Below are 24147 nucleotides of genomic sequence, written 5' to 3' on the forward strand. Positions count from 1 at the left end.
GATGTGCTATGTAGCTTGCTTGTTACGCTTAGCACTGGGTCTGTCTCCCTCAGCCGTGTGTCAGCTGCGTGAGGACAGGGATCTTCGTGTTTTCAGTTCCCCAAAGTGTCCCGGATGCCTAGGGGAGGGCGTTGCACGTAGTAGATGCTCAGTGCCTACTGATTAAATGAATGGGCTTAGAGACAGGCTCCCCCCACCCCCGAGAATGGAGCCAGCCAGCTACGTCAGCGAGTACGGGTTAGGTCATGCTGCGGGAAGAGGCAGCGGCAGCACCCCCTTGCTCAGGGCTGACGCACGGTGTCTCCCTGCTGACCCGGAGCCAGCTGTGGTCCTCACGTGGGTCCAGGGGGCTGCCCCCGTCCAGGTGGTCACTGGCACTTCAGCAGCATCAGCCTGTGCGATCTGCATGTCTGCATGCATTCTTGCGAGCTCCCACGGGGAAGAGATCGTGGAGAATCACTTTCGGGCTCTTGGTGAAACCTTTCCGGCCAGTGTAACACAGATGACTCCCTTCACGTTTTCTTGGCCAAAACAAGTCTTGTGGCCAGGCGCATCTTCCGGGGTGGAGAGGGTAGCCCTCCCACAGGTCTAGGAGAGGGAGAACCAGAAAGGGTGAGTGTGAGCCTTGTCCATGGCCGTGCGATAACGGGAAAGTGCCCCATTAGTTCTTCTTTCTCTGCTTGTTTATTTATCTTTGTGACATATTTGTAGCTGTTGCACCTGAAGGGTAATTATGCCCCTTGATGGCACCTTGTGGGACCTCGTGGTGAAGGAAGAGAGGGCCGTATATGGCTCAGGGCATGTCTGTCATTCTAAGTCAGGAAATGCTGAGCAGAGATTATTTTGAAATCCAGAAAGACTCACGAGGTGCTGCAGAGCACGGGTCCCTGGTGGTATCCTCTTGATCGGTGGTCTGTCACTCTCCCTCCTGGGTGTGCTCATGATGGGGACCTTATTGTAAACAGTTTAAAACTTTTATAGTAAAAATTATTGCTTACAAACGTCAAACACCAGCGATGGGCTTAGTGCCGTGTAGCACCTGAACTGTGTTCTGTTCTGTGTCTCTGAGTCTTTTTCTTGCATGTGGTTACAGTTACCTAGTTTACAGTCCTTATCAGAGAACAACGAGAGCTCGTTTAAATTACAAAAGACCATCACCAATTTATTCTACTTACGGTAAAAGTACCAGTCTCCCCCCCCCCCAAAAAAAACCCTCAAAGAGGGCAGCACATCCCTTGCCAGAACTGCCAGTGAGCTGTCAGCATGGAGCCTGCTGCGAGCCGCCCCCCAGCGCCTGGCTCCGCCCGTGGGCTCCCACGTTCTGCTCTCCGCGTGATGCAAGAATCATCAGCACGTTTGTGCTGGTTTCCTGTTGCCGCCCTAGCGAGTTCCCACAAATGCGGTGGCTTAGAAGAACAGAATCTATTATTTTGGTCGTGCTGTGGGTCACAATCCCACCATGGCTCTCACCAGGCTAAAATCAAGGCATCTGCAGAACTGGGCTTTTTCTGGAGCTTCAAGGGGAGACATCAGGTTGCTGCAGAATCCAGGTCCTTGGTGTTGTCAGGCTGAGGCCCCTGCTCCCTTCCTGTGGCGGCTGAGGGCGCTTCTCAGCTCCTAGAAGCTGCCCTCTTGGCTTGGCTTTTGCCTCCTTCCTGAGTCCTCAAGGCCAGCAGTGTCACTCGGCGCCTCTCCTGTTCCTGCCACCGCATCTCTCACTGCTAATCCAGGTAACCCCCCATTGCGAGGTCTGTTACCCTCCATCCACAAAGCCCCTTTGCCACGGGACGTAACACAGCATAACACACAGCAGGGGCAGAGGCTGCGAGGGCCCAGGCCCGCCCGCCGCGCGCGGGTACACTTGGCAGAGGGCCTGCCATTCCCTCTCTGCAGCCTGGGAAGGTGAAATGGTTTAAAAGTCAAAGGCTTTAGTGGACACTTACATTACAGAAATTGAGCACTTTCTTTTTCAGACAGATGTTTTGACGTTAAAATGTCACAGTATTGTCACGGACCTTCACAGGTGGTGCACATTTACTTTTCAAAGGAGAAAGTGCCACACTCAGCATAGTACAAGCAAGTCGGTTTCAGTCATTACTGTTAGTTTATTAACAGTTCTGTATTTTTTGAAATTATTTGCAAAAGTGTGTTTAATCTTCAAGGGACGTGTCTCCTTAGTACTAATCCTGCTTCTGTGCGGCTCGCTCCTCATGGACTGGAATGTAGGAGGAGATAAAAGGTAATCCTAACAAAACTTAATCAGAAGAATTAAAGTGCCGTTAAACACAGCCGCGTGATGCGCGACTGCGGTGTCTGTGCGTGCTTCGGGGCAGTTACCTGCTGTTCAGGCAAGTCTGTGTGCACCAAAGTTGCATTTATTATATACAGTAAAATGTTTCCTGTCTGACTGCTTACTCTAGTAAAAAGAAAAAAAAACCCAGCTTAATCACATTCTACTGTGGCATTTTACTGGCTTTCATAACGTCTCCCCGAAGAGCAGAGATGGAGTTTTCCTTTTGCGTGTGAGTGTAGTCATTGCTGCGGCAGATGGAGTAGGTTTTACACGGAGCTGGCCGGCGCGTTCTCACGCCGCCCTTGTGCTGGGCGGGGTCTGAAGCCCCTTTGGGGGGGAAATGGTGCTGCTGTTCTTGTTTCCGTTGTAGGGTTGTTTGCCTCCTCTCTCCCCCTCACGGTGAGACGGTGGCCCTCGGGTTTCCTGGCACGGCCGGCGGAGCGCCCCCACGGCCGCCGTGCGGACCAGCAATAGAGCTTTCACACTTGGCTCTCCCGAGGGCACGATCCGTGTTCCCCACACCACTTCCAAGTGTGCTGTATCCTCGGATTGCAACTTGGAAAATTAGTGTTCTTGAACCAGGCCTTAAAACAGTTTGATGTTTGGAGCCCGGTGCCACCTGCGGTCACACACTGGTTTTCCCACTCCTTCCCCAGCACTTCTCTGTGGGGCTTCCTCGGGCTGGTGCCCCTGCAGGGCTCAGCCTGGTCTGGAGCCAGGAAGGCAGCGTATGTCTGGTCAGTATTAACAGCCGCTTTTGCTGATTTATTTTTAACTTTCAGTCCTTTCTTGACTTAAATAATCGTTCTGGGAAGAAGCTATTATCTAATTGTAAACTCTGCACATTTAACCTCTCGACTACCACAACAAGTATGTATTTAAAGCCGAGTGGCTGCAGCGTGGCATGATTTTTACATGTTGTCCGTGGGGCCCTGACCCCACTCCCAGCCTTTCTTCTGTACATCGGGACTTCTGGAAGAGTTCTCTGCCTCTTAATTTGGAAAGACACAGGTTTCTTTTTTCCCATCCTATTTCACAGTGGCCACATTTAATGAAATAAATGTCTGCTTAAATACAAGGGCCAGAACTCCCCGCTCTGAACTCTAGGTCCACACCTTACTAGTTTTGTGATCTTTGGCAAGTTTCCTGACTTCCTTATGCCTCCTCTCCAAAGAGGATAAGAGCTATCTCACAACAGTGCCCGTTTCACTAGCCCCAGGGGGACGGGGCTCACCCTGTCTACGCCTGCTCCCCAGCACCCTGGCGGTGTGCCCCTGGGACGGGCCTGCTCAGCGCGGGCGCAGGGTCAGCAGGACAGCGCGAGTAGCACACCGAGCCCAGGCCCGGGTCAGAGTAGCAGGGTCGGCGACGTTTCCTGGGGTTTACATGTTAGCAGTTACACTTAAACAAAGAAAAATGTACTTAATAAATGTCTTTCATGGAAGACATATTGATCTACCACTCAGCCATTCCATATCGACCTTAGATAACACTCCTTTCAATTAAGTAAACTTGGCCTCTCTCTGTTAGTCTCTGACATAATTTCTGGGCTGACTTAAGAGTATGAGGAAAGAATGAAAATGAATTCCTGTTCCCTGAAGTTGTGTGTGTGTGTGTGTCTGTGTGTTTCTTTTTTTTAATCAAACTGAGTTTTAAAATAAATGAGGTCCTTTCAGCTTTCTCAATAAGGAGCGTTCAAAGCTTTCTTTTCTGTAGTTTGTTCTAAGGGAAAGAAGCAACATTTGCTAAACTAAATTTGCTTGTTTGTACCCTCTGACTTAAAACATTTTATTCATCTGTCCCAGGTTTAAAACAGGAACTATATTACTTTTTTCCATTTTACTTTCCATGTGGGCATCTGTAGGGCTTTCAAATTTTAGGGCAGAGAGATCTTAGAAATGATCGCACCACCGCATCTTACAGATGAGGAAAGGGAATAGAAGTTAAATGGTCCTCGTAGCTGGTGGGAAGGTAAGATGTGAAAGGGGCTTCCTGACCTTTGACCAATTTTTGCCCTTCCTTCCTTCCTTAAGAAACAAAACAAAACAAAAATAGCAAGCCATGTCTAACCATAGAAAAAGATGCTTCAGTGATTCTGTTTTTGTTCTCATTCAAGTCTTTGCAGAAATTGCAGTCCTAATTGTTTAGCTAAACTATAGGGAGAAGTCTGTATGTAAGTTGTTCTGGTTACCAGAATTTTTTGGCTCTCTTACACACATTGTAGAACTTGCAAAAACCAGTCTTCCTTTTGTTCAGGATAAATTTTGGAATGCATTCATTGTTAATAGAGTACATCTCGTGTAAAACATTTCTCGTAGAGCTAGAGTGAGTCTGTTAATGTGATGAAAATTTTTTTGGTATTTGAATGACTGTCTTATATTTTAAAGAAAGATCAGGTAGCATTTTCAGTTGTTAACAGTTTTCCCCTAGTATCAGCCTCTCTCTGGTTTTTATGTTACTCACTTTTATTCATGTCAGGAGGTTAAAATGACAGAAGTATCTACTGTAGTAAAATATATTCCTATTTTACCTGCAGCCCCAAATCTTGAAACATTAGCAGAATCACGCGCCCCGCGGTCCTGAGCTCCTCAGCGCATAGCGACTGGCGTGATCAGTTTTGTGTCTGATCGGGTCACTCCACAGCTCTCCCTTTTCTGGTACAGCTGTTAAAAGGAATCACAGCATCCTTGAGGCAGCAGCGATAACAGACACAGATGTCATGAATTAAAAAAAAAAAAGATTTTTAGGAAATAATTATATACTCATTAAGTTTGAAATGTGGAACACGTATCACTGCTTTTAAATGTGTCTCACATTTTCCTGAGCATTTAAACTTTGCGGGCTCTGCTGGTAGAGAGGGGACAGGATGGGCCCGGCCGGGAGGGGCTCAGCCTGTGCTCGGTGTCAGTCAGGGCCCAGCCGTGTCCTGACGGAGGCGCACTTCGGGGGGCGGGGGGTGGCAGCGGGACCCTCCATGCCTGATCAGTAATCGCAGTGCAGGACGCACACTTTCTCCTCTCCCACATGGTGACTCCTGGACACGTGTCGGTCAATGAGGTGAGTAGCGTACTCAGATTTACATTTTAATATATATGCGAGGTATACATAATTTAAGTACTGAAACACATATTTAGCATAAAGACGTTTGTTGTTTATAATATGAAGCAGAACCAGCGTGTGCGTTGAAAGCGGCAGTTAACTCAGTAACTTTCTGTCCTGACCTCCAGCTTCTACAGGAGGCCCTTTTGTACACTGAATTTTTCACGTTTAAGTTTAGTTTGGTGGATTCCTCATCATCCTGTTTCTCTGGCTCCTTTGCTTGCGGGCGGCGGCAGCCAGTCGGGTTCCTATGGCAGTTAAGGTGCGATGCTAGGGCTAATCTCTGTAAAATGTTCTTCTTTTTCCCTATCATCAATCTTTCACACTCACATCAAACCCCTAATGTATCAGCAGGTTTCCCCGAGCTACTGGTTAAAATTACCTTTGCTTTTGGTAAACTCTGAACCTTCAAGCCTCAGTGTTTTCAGCTGCCCCCTGTGGATTCCGCGAAGCCTCTCTCTGCACATCCCTCACTGCCAGTCGCTGGCTTTATGTCCTGAAACCAGGAGCCAGTGCAGAGCCCTGCTCTCCGGCTGAGAGCGCCTTCAGTACTCCCAATAATCCGTGCCGCCGGGAGACCCGCACGTGAGAGGGCTCGCGCCTCCCGGGGTCGGGGGGCTGTGCTTGTCTGACCCGGTAATCATGCAGATTCTTTAAACCCAGCTGTTTCTAAAAGTTTCTTGGTCTTTCTCACCCTGAGAGAAGTTGGCAAATTGACTCCTTTGTCTTCAGAGGAGCTGCTGCAGTTACATTATTTATTTCTTCAAGTTTGTCTCATTAACGTCCTATCCGAATACTCCATGCTTTACTTAAATCCCCTTTATCCGCCTTTTCACATACTTTTCCACTTCTTCACTTTCACACATACCTCCCTTCATCCGCTCTGACGAGGACCATCGTTATTAGCAAGAATGGGTTCCAGGATAGGCAGGATTTCTTGTGAGTAGATGGTTCATGATGGTTCAGCTTTTAGCCCCGTGCACATTCCACGGGCAGCCGTTGGGTTGTAAGTTCGTTCTTTTGGAAGGGAGACCCCTGCCTCGGAGGATGCTGCTGTGCTGGTTGGCGTGCCTCTTCCTGTTGCCTCTGAGCAGACAGCCCGGTGCAGCATCCTGAGTTACAGTCTCATTAAGATTTACTGTAAACACGCAGGGGGTTCTTGGAAAATAATAGAAAATGAAAAGTGTGCTTTTCCCTGTGACTAGCAGCCTAGTTTTGGTAGCTGTTGCCTCAAGCAAGTAAAATTTCTGAATATTGTTCTCAAACTTTAATTTCTGTTTAGCAAAAAGCTTTAGGCTAATAACAGTGAAATAACAGCCATCCAAGTTTGAAATTAAAGATATTCACTTTGAAAGTCAACTAAATGTTGACTTCAACATATAATGTATATGTCTTATTTATTTTAACATACTTAATACATATTAATGTATTGTATCAGCACTTACCACATTATGTTAGCATTTTCTAAAATGGTCATTAAAAAAGAGGAAAAAGTATTCACACATCAAAGCAAACAAGACCAAAAATTATCCAGGGTGTCTCTCTGTGCAGGTCTCAGTGGTAAGAGCCTCATTTTTCTAGAGATGGCCGTGCCCTTTCATACATGTTATTATATAAACCTCTGATGTGCAAAAGTCTGTTTTATCGTCTCTAAAGTGGGAGTAAGTGAAGTATTGAAGGCTAATGATTTTATCGTTTCTAATCACAAGAGTCACAGCCATGTTCTAAGGGATGTTTCTGTAAAAGTTAATAATTTATTTATATACACGCCACCCAATTGTTATGTATTAATACTTATTTTTAAATAAGTTACTATATTGTCATGCTTAATTATTTGGGATATGCAAGCCATGTTTTAAAAAATTAAGAAATGAAACCAATGTGAATCATTCAGTAGGTTTTCTTGTTAGAATTCCTTTTATTTTTTTTTCTTTAGTTGTGTTCCCTCAATTCTCCCCTAATTGATCAAAAGGAAATAAAGTTTAACCCTCCGCACCCTTTTTTAATGTGGGGATAGATGTAATATGCTGGTTTAGGGTCACGGAGTAAAGAGGAAATTTTGAAGTTTTGCGTATTCCCCCAAAACAGTCTTCTGATCCTAATGCATTGTTTTGATAACATTTATTAATCGAGGGTTTTGTATGCAATTTCTTATCACAGCTGCAGCTTCATTTTTTTACTCCTCCTGTTTCCTTTGGTTTGTTTTTTGCAGTGGGGACACCTTATTACATGTCTCCAGAGAGGATACATGAGAATGGGTACAACTTCAAGTCCGACATCTGGTCCCTGGGCTGTCTGCTGTACGAGGTGGGTAGTGCTGGCGGGGCCCGTTCAGGGCGGTGACTGTACGTGCTGGGCTACGTTCCCCCGTCCTTTTAGCACACACTTGGTTTTTTCTGGATGATGTTTAAGCTTTTTAATTATGATGAATTAGCTTTTTACTTATGAAGAGTTCATTCACTGACTTCGTAACTGTTTCTCTGAGGCAATATAGTAACTACGCATTTCTGCATTTGCTTCCTGTAATGTATTCTCGACTGTTTCCTTTTGATGAGTTTTATTGTTTAAATGTTATGTTAATGTTTTCTGCATAATCTTATTTATAAAAATATACGTGTATTTAAAAAAAATGCCATGTGTAGCAGGAAAGGTATAATGGAATTTAAAATATGAAAGCATAGTAAATACCTTTATCAGTTTTTTTTTCACTTTTACATAGAGTAGTTCAGCTTTAAGGATAGTTTGTAAACAGATAATTCTTCTCGGTTTTCACTTAGTTTCCGTGAGTAACAATTTGTGTGGGTAAAGCTCAGTGAAATTCTCTCTCTCACCTGTTCTGCTGGTGATAATGTATCAGAGGAAGATAGAATTGTGTAGGGAGATCCTCTAGCAGATACTGCAGCGCTGTGATTTGGGTAAGGAGAGGCCTGTGCTGAGCACCTTTTATGGTCATGTTACAGAGCAGTGGTGTCAGACAACATGCGAGCTAGTGACTTCTGTAATTTTATTCTTTAATCGAATGGTAATTTTCCTAGGAATGTAGGCTTTTGGTCAAAGCTGTTAACTGAAAATTAGCCTACTTCTCAGTAACTCTTTTAATAAAATAAAGTGAAGGAAAATAATACATGGAATCATTTTCACAGTTTAATGTATGCAGAGGAAGTCTGAAGTGGACAGGAGGGGACCGTTGTACCCCTTGCTCTGCGCTTTGTTTTCCTTGTCTGCTTGACTTCAGTGAAACGCACGATGAGATCATCTATTTTCATTTTTCCACGAGTACAGAGGGTTTTTTAAAATGTATATCATAATCTTTAATTATTGTTTTACTGATTGCAGGTTCAAATTTCCTTAATTTAAGGAATCTGAGATTGTTTATTTTGTTCTTCCTACTAAAGTAACTAATGGCCACTTAAAAAGAAAGGATTTTTTTAAGTGTTCTTAAACAACATCCCTAGTATAATTTTTATTAAGAAAAGTTATGAATTAGTGATATAACAAAATACACGTTTGTATGTATGCACACGAGATTAAAAGAGATTTATGCTCGCTATATTATATTCTGTTGATAATTTGGTACAGTGTTGAACTGATTTGATTAAGTTACTATAATGTTTAAAAGTCACTTTGTACATTTAAAATATTTTGTATCTGTTTAGGTAACCTTAGACCCCTTCAGGCCATAGTCTAATATTGTCAAACCAACATCTTCCCTTTAAACACCTACAAGTGAGCAGCACATTGGTTTCCACTAGCGAGATCAAATTTGTCAATTAAAAAAAGTTCAGTTGAAGAAATAGTGTTTTGGGGGAAGTTTGCATAATTCTTAGGACCAAGAGACTCCCATGTCAGAACTGAAATAACTCTTCACATTCTGAATTTGCTTTTGAGAAGCAGTGTCCCATTTCTGTGTATACTTAAAATGATCACCAAAATAAAAATTATTTCTTTGGACATGCCTACATTCATGCATTTTATGTGTTGTGGATGACTTTGAGTTAAAAATATTTAACATGTTAATATTAGTTTTCATCTCAATGCATTTTTACAGTTCCTCCATGCAAGTCATTTGGAAGAACTAGAATTTTTCTCAGGATTTAATTTACCTCGATGTTATGTCTCCTTCCAGTTATGTTTTAGTATAATGTTAATCAAAATACTCAGTAATTTAGCTTTAAACAATTGACTGTCTAAAGCTTTAATTTACCTCATTGTTGTATCTCCTTCTGGTTATGTCTTAGTATAATATTAATAAAAATGCCCAGTAATTTAGCTTTAAAAAACTGGCCACAGCGTCACATAGGTATTTTATATTGTATCCCACTAAGAATTTACTGCTAACAACGGAAGAGTGGGAAGCCCTTTTTGAAAACGTATTTTTAACTCAGAAAATTAGACTTTCAAATATTCCTGAAACCTCAAAAAAAAAAAAAAAAACCCTAACAGTACAGTTTTAATTGATATGCAACAAAGTAGACTTTACTAATTAAAATCAAGATGCTGTGCTTTGGCTACACGGACCTTTACATGGAAAAGTAGGTTTTACACATTTCCTTTATTGTTCAGTGCAGCAATTGCATCCTTCCAGGGTTGTAGGTTGGTGGCTTACAGTTCAAAAAAAAAGAGAGCTGCCACCAGCCCCGAAGACAGACAGTGGGCTTTCGTCCCTCCGACACCCCCAGAATACTAATCAGGAGAGTCGGACCCTGGAGGTCAGGGAGCAAGTCAATCATTCTAGCGATCGTCTCAGTGTGGAGGATCAAATTAGCCTGAAAAATTCAGCTGCTGGGAGGAGAGGGCGAGCAGCTGTCAGGGGCAGCGTCGAGATGCACTAATGAACCAGATGAATAGTGCAAAAGCTTGAAAATAAAAACAGGACAGTTGACATTTTTCATCTGTCAAAGCAGGAGATGCATGAAAATATACTATTCCTGTTTAACTCCTTAGGGGATGTTCGGATTTTTTTTTAACGCTCTGCAGTATTGAGACAAAAGTGCTGTAATGAACTCCTGGCACACGATAATGAATATACGCACGTTTATTTAGGGTTTCTGCAAACATGGAGACTGTCATTTACATACACAGCCTATATTTCAGGGTGGCATTTTAAAGATCCTATTTCATCCTAAAGTGTCCTCCCATTTTAACCAAAAAAAAAAAAAAAAAAAGCAGAAAGCCATGGTCATCATCATTGGAGCTTCTCTTCTAGAAATTTCCTTGCAGATGGAGTGCTTTGTATGTTTAGGGACATTGACACTGTTTTTTGCCCTTTTCTCTTTGTGGGGAGCACCTGGTCCTGAGGCAGTTGGTGCGAGGTGCGTCCCCTGCGGGGCCAGCTCGCCGTCCAGGCCGGGAAGGAGTTAAGCCCAGGCGGGAGCCGCCAGACAGATGAGAGCGTTTTCAGCTGGTCTCGTCCCTGCTGCCGACGCCCGCTGCGGAGCACAGCACGGCCAGCGTGTTTCACACGCGCGCGGCCTGTCTGGGGATGTACACATTGTCCTTCCAAAATCAGACTTATTAGCACATGTAGAAAAGGGTGACTGACTTGGGGCAGCCCTGCGCTCTGTGCGGTATCCTGGCTGCCGCAGTTCAGAGATTCAGAAGGTTCGAACAGGAGGCGAACATTTTAAATTGAATTTTTAGTTTGTAACCCGGCTTCCTACAGTCCTTGCTCGCACTTTAAATGTCAGGTTAGAACCTGGTCTTAAAGTTAAATTCAATAATGTCCTTTTTAAATTGGTTCATCCTTTGAGTCGTTTTTTTCTGCGTAAAAATCTCATTTGGATGCGCCTCCAAGTAGCGGCCATGACTTGTAAAACCTTGGCGCACAGTTCGTGCTTCTGCGACCCCGTCAGAGGAGAGGAGTCCTCATGCTCTATGAACTGCTTGAGGATCAGTTACGACATTCAGATTGAGGAGACTTTTTTTTTCACTCAAAATAACCTTTCCCTGCAAATGGAAACTATCGTGCAACCTAAAATGCTGTGCATTCTGGTCCTAAAGCATTGCTAGATGGTAATTCAGTTTTAACTTAAGTTTCATTTTTGTTGTATTTTGACCACTATCTGCTTGATGTAGACCATTGATGCCTGTTGAGTCATGAAATAAATTAGCTGTTTTTATGGCATTATATTTACAAAGAGTTTTAAGTTATTTTATGTTCTTTTTCTTAATGCTGTTTTATGTGGCATATATATATATACATATATATATATGAATAATTATATGCTAATCATTTCTCCCTTTTAGGGAAGTTTAAATGTTGAAAATAATAACCAAAAATTGAAGTAAGATTTCTAGGACTTACTAAATAATCCTCTGCAAAGGATTTTGGTTAAAATCAAAATGCCTGGATAGCTTCATTTAAAGTCTTTGTACTTGCTTGCTACCCCAGTGTAAGTCTTGATGAGATCACCTGTAAAGCTAACCTGTAACTATATCAGTTTCACTGGGAGCATTTTACAGATGGCTGCGCTCCAGAGTCCGTTCTACGGTGACAAAATGAATCTGTACTCGCTGTGTAAGAAGATAGAGCAGTGTGACTACCCGCCTCTTCCCTCAGATCACTATTCAGAGGAAGTAAGTCACTTTCCATTCCGGGTGTTCGTTTGTCGTTCATTTTGCTGACGTTTGCATTCTGCTAAGAAATTTTCCTTTTCCAGTAATACGGGTGATGAGTACAGAGCACTTCCACTCTGTTTCATTCTCGTGGAGGGAGGCTTGCTGTTCAAAGAGCGGACTCCGTGCTTCATCATGGGGAGTGGACCATAACCCAGCGTGCGGTGTGAGGCTGGCCACATCCTGGGTGTGATGGGCACAGTGGCTGCCTTCAGAGCACAGGAACACGGCCGAGGGCGGGACTCAGGCCCAGGCCCCAGTTCATCAGCACATCCGGCATCCGCTCCTACCCTCACAGTCTCAGACCGACACACAGTAGGACTTTCTTTCTGGCAGAACTTCCCTCCTGCCCCTGTTTTCCCCAAATTGAAACAAACATCTCTGAACTCCTTGTCCCTCAACCTTGTTCCTTCAGCTTTATCCTCCGTCCTCTTACAAGACCTGCCCCGTCACCCCCTCACTGCTGCAGTCAGCTTCTGTGGGAAGTGTTTGAGGCTGTCATGGTAAACGTGGTAAAAAGTGTGTTGGATGGGATTGACAATTTTAGAAGACTTCACCTTATTCAGATCTGAGCCTGGACCCTTGCTCGCTTTGGCAGCCCACTGAAATGAGTGGCTGGGCTCCACCCAACATCCGGTTTTTCGTTGGACGAAACATCTCCCGTTCTTGCCTAATGCATCGTGATTTTACCGATATTTCAGAAGGAGATACACAGAATAGCAGTGTTCCAGGTTAACTAGATGTGTTCACGTAACTCTGAAAAGCTCACTGGGGACCCGCCCAGCTGAAACACCGTTTTGAGTTAGGGCATCTCACCTTCTCATGAGCAACAGAGTTTTTGCCCAAGGAAAATGGAAAAGAGTAGGAAAAAATATGAAAACAAGTACGATGTTCACCTTTTAGGCAGTCTTGTCGCTGTTTCTATTCTGAAATAAATACGGTTGGCTGTAGTTCTGTGTGAGGAAGCCTGAGTCGTGCAGCGTGAGTGGTAAGTGAAGAGTCTTTATGTCTGTGAAGCACTTGTGGCCTGAGGACATTAAAAGTACCTTTTTTCTAGTAGTTTTGATACTGATAATCAGCGATGCTTGGTTTTTTTGTTTCATAGCATTTGTCTTCAGGTAATTAGAATAAACTCTTACAAGGCAGGGATGGTAATTTGGAAGTCTCATCTTTATTTGATGTTAATGCTATTATGTTACCCATTTTTAATTACTGTTTGGGGTGTAGAATATAAACATGGTGTTTCACAAAACCACCTTCAGAACCCTGGGCCCGGAGACCAGAGGGTGAGCAGCGGTGCTGCAGGATGGCGGGGCTGCCCGGCCTCTCTTTGTTGTGTCATTCATGCTGTCTGCTCTTTTCCACGAAGCACATGAATATTTCACGTATCTGCATCCTCATCCCCTATTCTTCTTGACTAATTTTCAGACTGTCTGGATTTGCATTTCACATGGTAGCTGATGAGGGGATGCTGGGTGCAGCAGTGAAGCCTCAGCAGGCGGTTACCATGGTGACCTTCAGCAGGATTTTAATGATGATACCACTAGTGGCTCGTTGAAGTCGGCCTGCCTGCAGGGCTACTTCGCTGCAGCTAAGTGTGAAGTTGGATTTGCGGATTCTCAGCCAAGGGGCAAATATCAAAGTCTGGCCCAGATAGAAGAAGGTCTTACAGCCAGGAAAGGAAAATAGATTCCACTTTTTACTTCACTCTGTATAGTTACCAGTTTAGAAAAGAGATATAAAGCAAAACACATTATATGATGTACTTCCCAAAAAAGATAGTACGGTCCCTCACGTGGGTGAAAATCTGCTGTTATGCCGAGATAAATAGAGAGCTGCACTATGTAGGTAAACAAGGAAACTAATTCTTACTGAAGAAATGAGATTCAAAAAATACAGACTAATGATCTTACTTTAATCTGTTCAGTTATGTAGAAAAGTTCTCAGAACAGGAGCTTTGAAATGCAGATGTGCTAATAAATATTTTCTCTCCTTAAGTAGGAACTCAGTTTGTTTGGAAAATAATTACCCAGAATATATGGCAGCAAAAAACCTGAACAGATTTCATGCTGCCATGCTTTAATGGCACCCTAAATATTCCTTTATATAGTAAGCTTTTTAGATCTTCTTAAAGTCCAAATCACCATTTGGTTTTTCAGTGTGGCAAAATTTAGGAAACAATAAAGAGTGAAGTATAAAATTTTTAAACAGTAAACTTTTAATTAAAAGACCAATTCATTAGGTGTCAATTTTATAACTCAAATGATAATGGACTCTGAATCTGTTTGAAAACTAAAAATTTTAAGCAGATTAATTTCCCACCAAATGTCTATTTAAAAGCTCACCAAATTGATTTAGCTGCTGCTCAGTATTTAAGGCTACTGACCAGAGTAGATGCACAGAATGAAAACTGTTCTTGCCAGTCAGCCTCGGCCTCAGGATTCCTGAGAACCTGCAGGATCCGTTCTAGAGACAGTCATTGCCTTTGGAACTCAGAGTTTAAAAGTTGGGGATTTTAAAATTTCTTATAATCTAAGACATTGATACACTTAAGCATCAAAAACCAAAAACTGAGAAATAGCGTCCTTGGGAAAAATAAACTTGTATGTCAGAGCTTTCCTTTGACTCACGCTTGTTGTCATGATGTTCAGCTGATGAGGATTCCAGACAAGACACCTCAGCCACACACGAGTGGTATTAGGGGTGTGTGTTTTATAGCTTGCTAAAATACTTTTATTTAAGACTTCTAGTGTTCAATATTCTTTCCTTTTCTAGTAATGATCTCATCCATGTCTCAGTAGGGAATTATTAGACTTAATAAAAGCATGGGATTGAAAAGACGCACATCGCCCCTGCAGCGGCTCTCGGGTTTAACCAAACTCGGTATTGTTGTGATAAAGAAATTGGCATCAGTGAAGCGGGCATTTACTGAGCACTTACCGTGTACAAGGAGTGCAGATCCCCGAGGGCCCTCGTGCCCTGGCGCGGGCTGACCCCTCCAGACGTGCGGGTCCCAGCGCACTCTCCTCTCCCCCAGCTCCACCCACGCAGGCTCTACCGGAAGGTCCGCGAATTACCATCTTTTTATGGATGCCATCTCTTCATTTTGAAATGCCCCCTCTCCTTGTTCTTTATCAGGCGGACTTACTCTCTTTAAAACAAAGCATGGACTTCACCTCGTGCATGAAGTTACCCTCCTCCCTTGGCGATCACACTGTAGTGTAATTGTTCCTTTTTTTAATTGAGGTGTAGTGGATTTACTGTATTAGATGCGTCTCAGGTGTACAACATAGTGATTCACAATTTTTAAAGGTCATACTCAATTTATAAATACCATAAAATATTGGCTACACTCCCTGTGCTGTACAGTATATCCTTACAGCTTGTCTGTTCGGTACATAGAAGTTTATACCTCTGAATCCCCTGTCCCTCCCCTGCCCCTCCCCACCACCCTCTCCCCACTGGAGACCACTAGCTTGTTCTCTGTATCTGCAGTCTGCTTCTTTTTTGTTATATTCGCATTTGCTTTAGAGTCCACAGAGAAGGGGACTTTTGTCTTTCCCCGTCTGACTCGCCTCGCTAAGTATAATCGCTCCACATCCACCCGTGCTGCTGCGCGTGGCCCGTCCCTTCCTTTGTCCAGCTGCCTAGTTCTCCGCTGCCCACACACCGTGCCTTCTCCCACGCGGGGCCCCTCGGGACCGTCCCCTCCTGTCCCGAGGAGCAGTAGCTGCCTTTCGTCTGTGTGTCTCTGGGGCCTGGCGCGTTAAAGGAGGTTTAGGGAGTAATTCATTGATTGATTGATCTACCAGTTGAGGGAATGAGGGAGTGAGATTAAAGGAATAAATGGAAAAAAGAATGAAACAATAAATGTCAACTGAATGAGAGAATGTTCTCAAAGAACTCTACCTAGTGAGGCAGGAAAGTACTCGAAAGGCAGGTCAGCGATGATGATTTCTCTTAACAAGGTTACCTGCTGTGTGATCTTGCTCATGCTTACGAGCAGGCAGCATCGTATCGGGTGTCCAGCATCCATCCACTAGGAAGGAAGACAAGTGGATGTTTTCCCTCCAGCTTCAGTGTTTAATTTCTTTGGGAGATGCTGGAGTAGTCACTTTGGGAGTGACTTTGGGAGATGCTGGCGTAGAATTAGGCATGTTCACTGTTGAAAATGTTATCAAGGCTATCTCAGGAGAATCTAAGAAAATACACAGTTGTCCTTTAAAATACCTACCTAAATGGTCACATCCAAAGAACTAATGGAGAATGGATGAAATCTTAGAAACTTTCACTTCCAAAATGACCATCTTTTTTTTTTTTACTTTATTAAATGATAGTATCTTTTTTTCACTTTATTGCCTCCATTGCTTTTTATCCCTTTCTTAGACAATATCATAATGCCGCCTCTTTTTTTAATCTTTTTTTAAGTTAGAGAAATGGAAGGCAGGAGAGGAGGGTTTTCTGTCCCTTTCAGCCTTTCTAGGAATGGCCGCTGTCTTCCCAGCCGCTTCACTCAAAAGCGTAAGAATTCCAGCAGCATTTCCATTTTTTTTTCCAATCAAAGTATAGTTGATTTATAACGTTGTGTTTCAGTTGTACAGCAAAGTGATTCAGGTATATATTTTTCAGATTATTTTTCATTATAGGTTATTACAAGATACTGAATATAGCTCCCTGTGCTACACAGTGAGTCTTTGTTGGTTATCTAATTTATGCATAGTAGTTTTTATCTGTTAATCCCATATTCCTAATTTATCCCTCCCTCCCTTTCCCCTTTGGTAACCGTAAGTTTGTTTCTCTCTGTGAGTCTGTTTGTGTTCTGTATATAGATTCATTGGTATTGTTTTTTAAATTCCGTGTATAAGTGATATCATATAATATTTGTCTTTCTTTGTCTGACTTACTTCATTAAGTATAATATCCTCTAGGTCCATCCATGTTGCTGCAAATGGCATTATTTTATTCTTTTTATGGCTGAGTAGTATTCCATTTGCATGTATATATATTATATATATATATGTGACATCTTTATCCATTCATCTGCCACTGGACATTTAGGTTGCTTCCATGTCTTGGCTATTATAAATGGTGCTGCTGTGAACATTGGGGTGCATGTATCTTTTCAAATTTGAGTTCCCTCTGGATATCTGCCCAAGAGTGGGGTTGCTGGATCATAAGTCTATTTTTAGTCTTTTGAGCAATCTCCATACTGTTCTCCATAGTGGCTGCACCAAACTGCATTCCCACCAGCAGTGTAGGAGGGTTCCTTTTTCTCCACATCCTCTTTACCACTTATTATTGTAGACTGCTTGGTGATAGGCTGACACCTCACATGGCATTTTCAGTATTATTGAGACTAGATAAGTATTGATTCTTCCAGTGTATTTAAAATACAAGGATTAAAAAATTTGATCCTTTCTAAGCTTGAATATATATGAATAACAAAATAATAATAAATTTTAGTTGAATTAAACTGATTTCAGATATTTATTGGTTATTATAGAGTCTAAATATATTTACATGGCTTTAAATAAAATTGGAATACTGAATTTTTTTCAGTTTCTGAAATCACCATTTTCTTTCATTCATATCCACACTTTCCTGTTAAAGAGAAAAGGTCTATGGCATTATTCCCATTTTACATATGAACAGACAGAGACCCAGAAGCATCAGAGCAAATGCTAGACTCCTGGGCGTGGCCCCTCAGGACACCCCTCCGCTTGTGCTGCTGGAGCAGAGGGGCCGCGCCCGGGGGCGGTGTGAGGGGCTCCGTGCCTTCTCCCCGGACCCCTGGGCTCTTCCTGCCTCCTGCCCTGCCTGCCGTCTGGGCTCTCCCTCCCTGGGGCGCCGTGTGCACGGGCAGGGCCAGTCAGAGCTGCTCGGAACCCCTTCTGCCCGGTTGTGACTTAGGGACCACGTACCCCTGAAGGGAAAGGGTGGGGAAACTTGGCAGAAGGGTGGGAATGAATTTTACATACCAGAGTATGCACAGACTACTACGTATAATTCAAGTAAGGCACCAGGTGCATTGATTCATAACATGCTAACCGAAAATGTTAGTTTGTTGTAATTTTACTAATACTTTTATTTTCCCGATGGTTACCCTTAGGGAAAGGAAAATACTAAATGAAAGATTTAAAAATGATAACTGGCTTTTCAACCTAACATTTACAAGTAATTTCTGTTTATATTTAAATTCAGAATATGCTTAAAGAAGCTTTTTAAGAAAGTTGAATCGGTAACAAAAAACATGACCTTTGTTTTAGCTCATAAAAGAGCTACTTTATGTAAATAAGAAGAAAAAATAAGATGAAAGTGTCAGCTACAGATTTTTTTGCATATTTTATAGTTAAACTTAGTTTATAAAACTTTTTATTCACTTGAGCATCTAAATAGTTCTATATTACAGTTGCTGGATTCACAGATTTTAATAGAACCATATAAATTTCCTGGAGTTTTCACTGGAAATTAATCATTGTTACTTAAATTGATGTTGGAAGATTATTCCTAATACCCTGGCCCAAGAATATTTAAATGAGGGACTCTATGGCCTATGGCACAAGTAATGTTTAGAGGTAAACCTTTCCACAGATATTTTTCTAGTTCTTATAATTATGTAACCCAGTGCTAAGTAAGATGAGGATACTTTACTGTAAAATGTAGGAAGAGATATCTAATAATATTAAATATATAACTGTGCCATTATTTATTAAAGTTAACACTGTCATCTCAAACTCTGTTAATAACATTGGATTTTCCTTCCTAAAGTCGCCATGTAAGATTAGATCTTTAGGCTTTAAATGTTTCATTTTTGTTTAAAAATATGTGTAAGCAGGCGCTCTGTTCACTTATGCTGCTGAAGTGACTCGCTCCTTGAAGACATGAGTCCGGAACGGAACCCTGTAGCACACGCGTCCGGTGGGCTCCTGTAAGCCACGTGACTTTCTGTCAGACTCCCACAGTTCTCACTGGATGAGCTTCAGCTGCGAAGGCAGACCTGGCGTCCCCTCCTGCCTATGCAGGGGGCTTCCTCCTCGCTTTCCCTCTACCCCAAGTCAGCCACTGGTGGCACTTTGGTGTGCAGGTTGGATGCGCCTCGTCATTTTGTGTAAACATCTGAAGCATCAACCTGTAGGGTGCTTTAATGTGTCAGACCCACTGTGGGTGCTGAAGTGCGTCCTTGGGTGGGTGAAAAGTGGGTGCACCTGGGAGCTGACGTGACCTAACTGGTCTCAGAGGGATTGAGGTGGGGGTGGAGCAGAACCAGTGCCGACAGCCCGGCCTTCACTGTCCTGCGCAGGGCTGTGTTAGTGACCTGGTGCCGGGATGCCTGAGGAGCCGATGGCATCACCTACACGTGACTGAACTCGACCCAAAGCTGAGTGATTGCACTGATGGCTGTGCCTGTCAGCACCCTCTTCTTTCTCATATTTTTGGTACAAACCTATGTGCTTTGGTGTTTCTTTAGAAATACATACATCAGAATATATTAGCATTTTCTCCACTTTACTGAAAATAGTCAATTTCTGTATGACTTACGATGTCATAATCCTTTAGAAATGTTACAGAGGAGTCATTTTATTTTTACTTTATCTGCTTTTTTTCTCATTTAAATGTTTCTGTGTTGCTTTTTAAATTTCTCTTAAACATCTGAATTCAACAGTTTTTTCTTTGGTTTTGTAAAGGCTCTTACATATTCAGACCTTTATTTTTACCTTATTTTCAACTTGTTCTAAAAAACAACTTTAAAACAAACCAAAGTACGTGTTTTTACAAACATGAGTAAAGTAATTCAGACTAAACAGGTTTCTCGAGATAACGACAAACACGAAGCGTCTCTCTACTTGTTCCTGTTTATTTTTATGAACGTAACATCTATTGATTTTGGAACTGTTTCTATAATTTAAAGTAATAAGTAGAAAGCTAATTCCATTTAAACACAAACTTTTTTGAGCGAGTGATTGCCCGCCAGTATTACTAGGAGTTAGAGCCTGACTTATGGGAACATACGTAGAATTCTTAGTTATCATATGGACACACATTCTTTTTGAACGTGGTTAATAGTGTAGCACTTAGAATCGTCTCCAAGTTTTGGATAATTGTTAAGGATGTTTTAAGTAATTTCTTTCCCAGAGGTTTGCGGGAACTTTTAACGTAAGACTAGCATTGAGGGAGAGCACTGCAATAATTCTTTCTTTCTGATTTCATAATGTCTGATGGATCAAAAACTTAAGAGGCTTTTTATTTGATTCATCACATCACTGCAAATTCATGATACAGTGTAAAGAAATTTCTCCGTGTTCAAATTCAAGTGCATTTTCTTTGGAGGGAGTCACTGTCACCTGGATGAATGAGTCAGGTTAGAAAAGACACTGAATGGTCACTCTAGTCAGAAGGCCAGTGTGAACGTTTCTGTGTCTTCATTTCTCGGGGAGAGTAGGCCTCTCTCGTGGTTTTGTAGAGCCCTAGAGAAGACTTTTTGGCTTGTTTTTTGATCGGAGTTGGTCTGTGAAATGTGAGGGCAGATCCATGAATTGTAGAAACCGACGAGCCAGTGTTAGAGCTGGCTTCTTTTGAGAATCAAATGCCCTAACGCCTCTCTCTGGCTCCGTGGACGGTCAGGCGTTGGTGCGGGGTGGCCGTGGGAACCCGCAGACCAGGCTGGAGTTCCCTTGGGCAGTGCCACGCGGTGACTGAAGGCCAGTGTCGGAAGCCGGAGCGCTTGGGTTCAGACCCAGGCGGGGCCCGTGCTGCCCTGTGACCTGAGGGCCGTCCCGCCTCTGCTAAGTGTGGCCTCCGCAGACCGCCTCGCCCAGGGTCCTGAAGCTGAGGAAGACGTGAGGATGCCTGGCGGAGCCTGGCTCACAGCGAGAGCTGGAACAGGCCCCGGCCCATAGGACGTGGCTTTCTCTCTGCCCTGGCCGCGGAAATGGCATCGAAGCCGGAGGTACCTCACGGGGCACGAGGAGACGCCTCCTCACGTGTGGTGCTCAGGAGACCGTATTCCGTGGTCTGCTGGAACCTTGGGGAAAAGTAACTGCTGCTGCCAGGAGCATCTCAGTCCCAGCTGTGTGGCCCTTAGATTTGTCCCCCGGCTGTCGAAAGTGTGCCACAGTGGCCACACGAGCCAGCCCATCACCTTTGGCTGTTTAACAGCTAAGAAGCTGGGGGTGTCTCTAGCGAAGCTGAGTTTCCTCCCTCCCTCTCGTTCGTGACCTCAGCCCCCTCTGCCGTCCCTTACGGTTATGCCCGAATCTCCTGTGTCTTAGCCTCCTGTTCATCACGTCGGGAGCACGGGTCGCTCTGCCACCCAAAAGAGCTACTGAGCTTCTGTGTACGCTGACAGAAGGAGTGGGTGTGACCTTATTGGTCGAACCTAAATTGGTATCTGGTGTGACAGGGGACTCTTCGCAGGGCCACATGAATTTGCGTTTTTTAATCAAATTATTTGTTAAAGGCATAAACCTTGGTCCATGGCGTGTGTAATAGATGAGTAGCAAGTGTGATTTTCTCCCCTCATTTTGCCGAGACTGCTGCTGCTGCCGCTCCCCTACTAGGTTGTGATGTCTATTTAAATGCTTCTTTGAAATGGCTCATAGTCATACTTACCAAGGAACCTACATCAAGTTAAGAGTTCAGGCCTGTGTAAATCTCCCATAATGTGTTTGCATTCCACCTTTCAAAAAGGGTTTGAGATAACTTACAGAAAAAGATGTGACTTGCAGGTTATTAACTAGAAGCAGGCCGAATTCAGGACCAAGGAGAGAAGGGGATGTAGATTCCCCTTCCTCTTGGTGCTTCTGTCGTGGCCTCGTGGCTCCGTGGCTCCAAGCGAGACAGTGAGCAAACCCTTCTGCCTTTAAGGAGGAAGTGTGCCTGCTCCTCAGAGATGGCAAATTTTCCTTCTGCTAAACTGGGATTGAGACAGCTCCCATACGGGCCTGCGAGTAACACCAGGTGCTGTCTGCACAGCAGTCATACAGCAGATGCCTGAGTGATTTTGGTAAAAGCCAAAAGTGGGCATTCAGGCATGGTGTTAGAAAGGTGATTGGGCAGCGGGACAGACCAGTGTGCTCCAGGGTGCGGCCTTCCGGGGGCCTGATTTGATTAAAACGGGGGACACAGATCATCCAAGCTGTGTGAGCTGCATTCCTCTGACTTGCCTCCCCTGAATGTCCGTTTTCTTAGCCCAAGTTTGAGGGGAGCTGTGTGACCCACCTCTGGGTTTTCTTTGAATTCCAGTTTTTGAAAATTCAAATCTTTGAGTACTCCACGCACCGCTGATTGTTCCTGGACAGGGAGCTGCAGTGGTAGATTCTGTTCTGCTGATTTGCTTAAGGCAATACAAACAGCGATCGGGTTGACACCTTTGATCAAAGCAGAGGCGTCTCACCACTGTGCCCACCGGTTGGAAGTCAGACCAGCCTCCGAGTGCCTGAGTAAGTGCCCGAGACGTTAGTCCCTCCATTCTGTGACGACCCCCATCAGCACCCAGTAGCCACCACGCTCTGTCAGATCCCGGTAACTCCTCTCTCTTGATGGGAACACAGTAACACCTTAACCCGGGTGACATCCCCTTGTAGTGGTGCTGATCTGAAATTAAGCCAGGGAGCGTCACCGAATGATCGTGGTGCGTGCAGAACTGTATCAGGCATCGTGAGGAGCTCAAACTGAAAGGCCACATCCATGAAAGGAAGCAAGCCCTCAGCAGGGGGAACAGGTGCAGCAGGCGGGTGATGCCCCGACAGCAGGAGGGTAGCGGTGTGAGGGTGGAGGACGGGCAGAGCAGCAGCATAAGTAAGGCTGAGGGGCCTGACGCCGGAGGCGAGCACAGAGCTCTGGGCGCGGCAGTGCCTTGCAGCGCCAGGTGGGCAGGACGGAGGAGGGGCCGGGCGGCTGGGAAGGGTCTGGGAAGGTAGGCGGGGGCCGGGTTTGGGAAGCCCTGGTACAGCGTCTGGAGAGGCAGGGCAGCGGGGCCATTGAAATGCTTGATGTTGGCGGGTGGTCAGCTTGGGGTTCAGCAGTACGAGAGGGATGGAACTGGAGGCAGGACTATCGCGGTGGAGCCCGAGCGGAAGGACAGTGCACCCCGTTGCCGTCGGGAAGCGATGGGACTCGGCTGGTGATGGTTGGGCACTTGGGCAGGAAGTGTCTGAATGAGTGTCAGATGTCTGGCCCAGATACGAGAGGTGCTGCCCACGAGGGGAAGGCCGGGTCTGGGGAAAGAAGAAGCAAGACCTGGTTCTGAACACGTGGAACTTTGTGGTGCTGCTGTCAGTGCGGGCAGATGTGGTGGCAGGTGAGGGGTGGAGCTGGGGGAGGTCTGACATTACTGTCGTTGTTGCTGACTTTTCAGACGGGAAGGTGAATCATTCAGTTTCATTCTGGTAGCATCATGTAATCTGAGGGATGAGAGCTAGGACAGACCTTACAGGTCACCTGCTCCTGCCTCCTCCTTGAATGGATAAAGAAATCCACCTCCCCTGGCAGTGACTGACCTCCGGGCCCAGGGCTCCGGGTGCCTTGACCTTGGACAGGCCTGGTTTCCACAGCCCCGTCCGGCTCCTCACCCGTCGTCCCCTTCTCCTTTCCAACTTGACTTTCTTGCTGGCGGTAGCCTCTCCCTTGCGCTGTTACCAGAAGCAGCTCACAGATTCTATCACCAGCTTCTTTCTCCTCTAGATGAAAAATTTTTATGGGAGAGGTCGAGGACTGTGAAGAAATTATAGTAATTAGAGAATTTAACCAAGTGCTAATCTACTGGCCAGAGTTAATGCAAGTTTTCAGAGTATCTGAGTCATTCCTAAAGACTTCACGGCTGAAGAATCGGTTTCCCCGTGATTTGCCTGTCATCTGTGGAAGACCAGGTCGTGAACACGCGTGACTTCACGGGCGTGTGGCAGTTAGGATTAAAGATGAAATTCCCCACGCATCCACTCAGTGGCTCCAGGACTAGATGGGAAGATATTTGCTTAGTTTAGTAAAATGTGCTTCTTGCTGTGGCGTCAGTGAGCAAACCTCAGCCCTCTCGCCTATGGAATGAGGACATCAGTATTTCTCACAGTTGAGGGTCAGAATCCTGCTTGTCACTGAGCCTGTTTGTCGTGCGTCGCTCCTAGTTTGGAGGAGGCTTCTACTTT

General features: G+C 44.4%; 1 protein-coding gene across 8 annotated transcripts in view; it reads left to right on the plus strand.

Moving 5' to 3' along the window:
• The window catches only part of NEK7 (NIMA related kinase 7), a 134325-nt gene that overhangs the window by 95420 nt on the left and 14758 nt on the right, over positions 1-24147 (plus strand). For 6 of the 8 annotated variants that reach the window (XM_064477298.1, XM_064477295.1, XM_064477294.1 and 3 more), the window contains 2 exons: positions 7605-7699; positions 11855-11968. In XM_064477298.1, coding sequence (XP_064333368.1) covers positions 7605-7699; positions 11855-11968 — 209 coding nt within the window. Of the gene's footprint in view, positions 1-7604; positions 7700-8535; positions 10565-11854; positions 11969-12051; positions 17481-24147 lie in introns of those variants that run through there. The other 2 variants (XM_031438332.2, XM_031438331.2) reach the window with 2 other exon arrangements.

This window comes from Camelus dromedarius, chromosome 21, assembly GCF_036321535.1.
Source record: "Camelus dromedarius isolate mCamDro1 chromosome 21, mCamDro1.pat, whole genome shotgun sequence".
NCBI classification, from domain to species: Eukaryota; Metazoa; Chordata; class Mammalia; order Artiodactyla; family Camelidae; genus Camelus; species Camelus dromedarius.